Consider the following 2,562-nt stretch of genomic DNA (forward strand, 5'->3'; position numbering starts at 1 on the left):
GGCTCCAAACACCATCTTCCATCAAGGAAGGAGAGACATTCGCAATACTGTGACCCCCAAACCCATGGGTTGCAGGGTTTCCCATCTCTGTTCTCACTCAAGAAGTCCTGGTCATGTCATGGCCACATATGTTTAGTGGAAAAAAACACCACCGATACAACTGTCAGTGTAAAAGTACAGAGGTGTGCACTCTCACATAAGCCTGGGGTTTTGGGTCATCAGGTCCTATGGAAACCTTACCTAGGGTGAGCTTTCGGACGAGGTGCTGTGCCAGCCTACAGCCCTCAGCCAGCCATTCTTGGAGGTCCCGCCCCTGGGAGTTGGCCGGCTCATCCGGAGTGAGGAGGGCCTGGAGATGCTGATTCAATGCGTGGGAGGCATCTCTCCCTTCCCGCAACTTCTCCCTTAACAGGCTCAGCTCTCGTTCCTGAGAGTGAACCAGGACTTTATATTGCCTAAGGTGAGATAGTAGAGAAAATTTAACAGTGGAAAGGGGTGAGTGATCAGATCGAATATTGTGACAGAGATTTCTGAGACAATGTCCTCAAGGAGACCTCTAAGGAGAAGGTCAGTACATGTTTTAAGAAATGTCTGTGGCCAAGAGAAAGAACGAAAAAAGGTTTACAGGCTTCCTCTATATCTGAGAGGGCTCCTGTAAGATCCTTGACGATGTTCCATTCATCTTTCCCTTCTATAAACAAAAATAGGTGTCTTCCTTATTCAGTTTCAAAAAGACATTCATCCTTTCAGTTCCTCACTCTGGCCATGGACATTTCCATGTGAAAATACACATAGTGCATCTTGCAGTCACTAGATGCAAAGCCATGGACAGAAATGAGGCCACGTGCAGACGGGGCCAATTGAAAAGATGAAAGAAGAAAAGAATGACAGGCTCCAGAAGGCAACATTGATTGAGTGAAAGGATGAGAAGCCGCAGTCAGTCAGGAGGTGATTCTGACTATGGGTAAGTGGGGTGGTGATGGCGCACCATTTTGAGTACACTCAATGCTGCTGGGTGGTCCCCACTCCTTTAGTTATTTTTGTGTTATGCATATTTCACCTCAACAATTACTTCTTGGAAAAAGAGAAACCAAGACTCTCAGAAACAACTGCAACCCATAACTTATTCTTATCCTTGTTCTCTGTTTCATAAATCTTTGTGTGTTGTCAGCCTGCCATGGCAATTCCTACCCTTCCCCAGACCCAGCTTAGCCCTTACTTTGCCCCGCTGAGTGGCTGTACTTCAGAGATTTACACACCTGCCCGCCTGCCCGCATAGGGCCCCCTCACCTGAGCTCCTCAGCTTGCTCGAGCTGCTCTGCAAGCTTCTCCTCCTTGAACTGAAGCTCATCCCGCAGCATAGATTTTAGGAGGTCTTTGCACTCTTCATAGTCTGAGAAAAGACAGACATGCCGGCCTCAGTGAAAAGCTGGACACACAGCGGTAGCTACTGCCTACAGGGCAGGAGCCAGGGCCATCCCAAGGACATAACTGTCCCCAGTACCAGGCTCTAGGCAGGGATTTCCACCTCTTTACTCTTCAGTCTCCCAACTTTCTGGCATCTAATCCTTCAAAATTTACAGACAAAGAAAGAGAAACTCAAGGGCACATCAAGGAAGTTGACAAGATGATTCAACCACAATGAAGTGGAGTCAGAATTCACAGCCCCTGAGGTCTGACTCTGAATGCGGGGCCACGTTCCCAAGCCTTGCAGCCTCTCCTCCAAACACTGCACTGGGGCATGAAGTAGAGATTTCTTGGACAGTCGGGAAGGCCCCTAGGACTATGGGACTGATGGTTTCCCTTTGACTGGGAATTTCAAGGACAAATATATCAAAGATCTTAAAAATCTTTGATTTTTAAATCATATCTGCAGATATGATTTTAACAATCATAACGGAAACATAAAGCATGAGACATAAGACCACAAGACTATGAAGGAAATATGCCCAAATACTAACAAAGTTTGTGTTAATTTAGAAACAGTAAAATGAAGAACTAATAAATAGTGTTTACTCTGTGCCCATAAATGTTCTAGGAGATTGACAAGAAAGAGCTCATGTAATCCACTGTCGCAATTTACAGAGGTAGGTATTACTGTAGTACCCTATGAACAGATAAGGAAACTGAGGGACAGACAGGATAAGCAACTTGGATGGAGCCCAGGAGACAGGCCCAGGGTTCCTGCTTTGCACATTGCACTGCTACTTCCACACATTCTTGGGTGCATCTTTCTTCCTCTTTAGGAACAAAAGCCTGTGCCCCAAGAAACAGGACTTCCCTCCCACCAGGCACTCTCTGCCTTTTTTGTTTCTTTTTTGATGAGTCTTGCCCTGTCACCCGGGCTGAAGTGCAATGGCATGATCTTGGCTCACTGCAACCTCTGCCTCCTGGGTTCAAAGGATTCCCCAGACTCAGCCTCCCGAGTAGCTGGGATTACAGGCCCCCACCACCACGCCCAGCTAATTTTTGTAATTTTAGTAGATACAGGGTCTCTCCACGTTACCCAGGATGGAATCAAACTCCTGACCTCGTGATCCAGCTGCCTCAGCCTCCCAAAGT

General features: G+C 46.9%; 1 protein-coding gene across 1 annotated transcript; it reads right to left on the bottom strand.

The window, feature by feature from the left end:
* Positions 1-148: 148 nt before the first annotated feature.
* On the bottom strand, positions 149-1,511 carry LOC111532278 (putative neuroblastoma breakpoint family member 7). The gene is made up of 2 exons (XM_026450282.2): positions 1,291-1,511; positions 149-455 (listed from the first exon to the last, which is right to left on the bottom strand). The coding sequence occupies exons 1-2, from the start codon at positions 1,359-1,361 to the stop codon at positions 164-166; spliced, it is 363 nt and encodes a 120-aa protein (XP_026306067.1). The 5' UTR covers positions 1,362-1,511; the 3' UTR covers positions 149-163.
* Positions 1,512-2,562: the final 1,051 nt, after the last annotated feature.

The sequence above is a fragment of the Piliocolobus tephrosceles genome, unplaced genomic scaffold (genome assembly GCF_002776525.5).
Source record: "Piliocolobus tephrosceles isolate RC106 unplaced genomic scaffold, ASM277652v3 unscaffolded_16700, whole genome shotgun sequence".
NCBI classification, from domain to species: Eukaryota; Metazoa; Chordata; class Mammalia; order Primates; family Cercopithecidae; genus Piliocolobus; species Piliocolobus tephrosceles.

What these genes read in the sequence shown, in the direction of transcription:
- LOC111532278 (XM_026450282.2), bottom strand. Translation starts at nt 1,361, where the DNA reads ATGCTGCGGGATGAGCTTCAGTTCAAGGAGGAGAAGCTTGCAGAGCAG. An exon ending in GAGCAAGCTGAGGAGCTCAG is followed by an intron (nt 456 to 1,290) that starts GTGAGGGGGCCC and finishes ATCTCACCTTAG; the next exon opens with GCAATATAAAGTCCTGGTTC.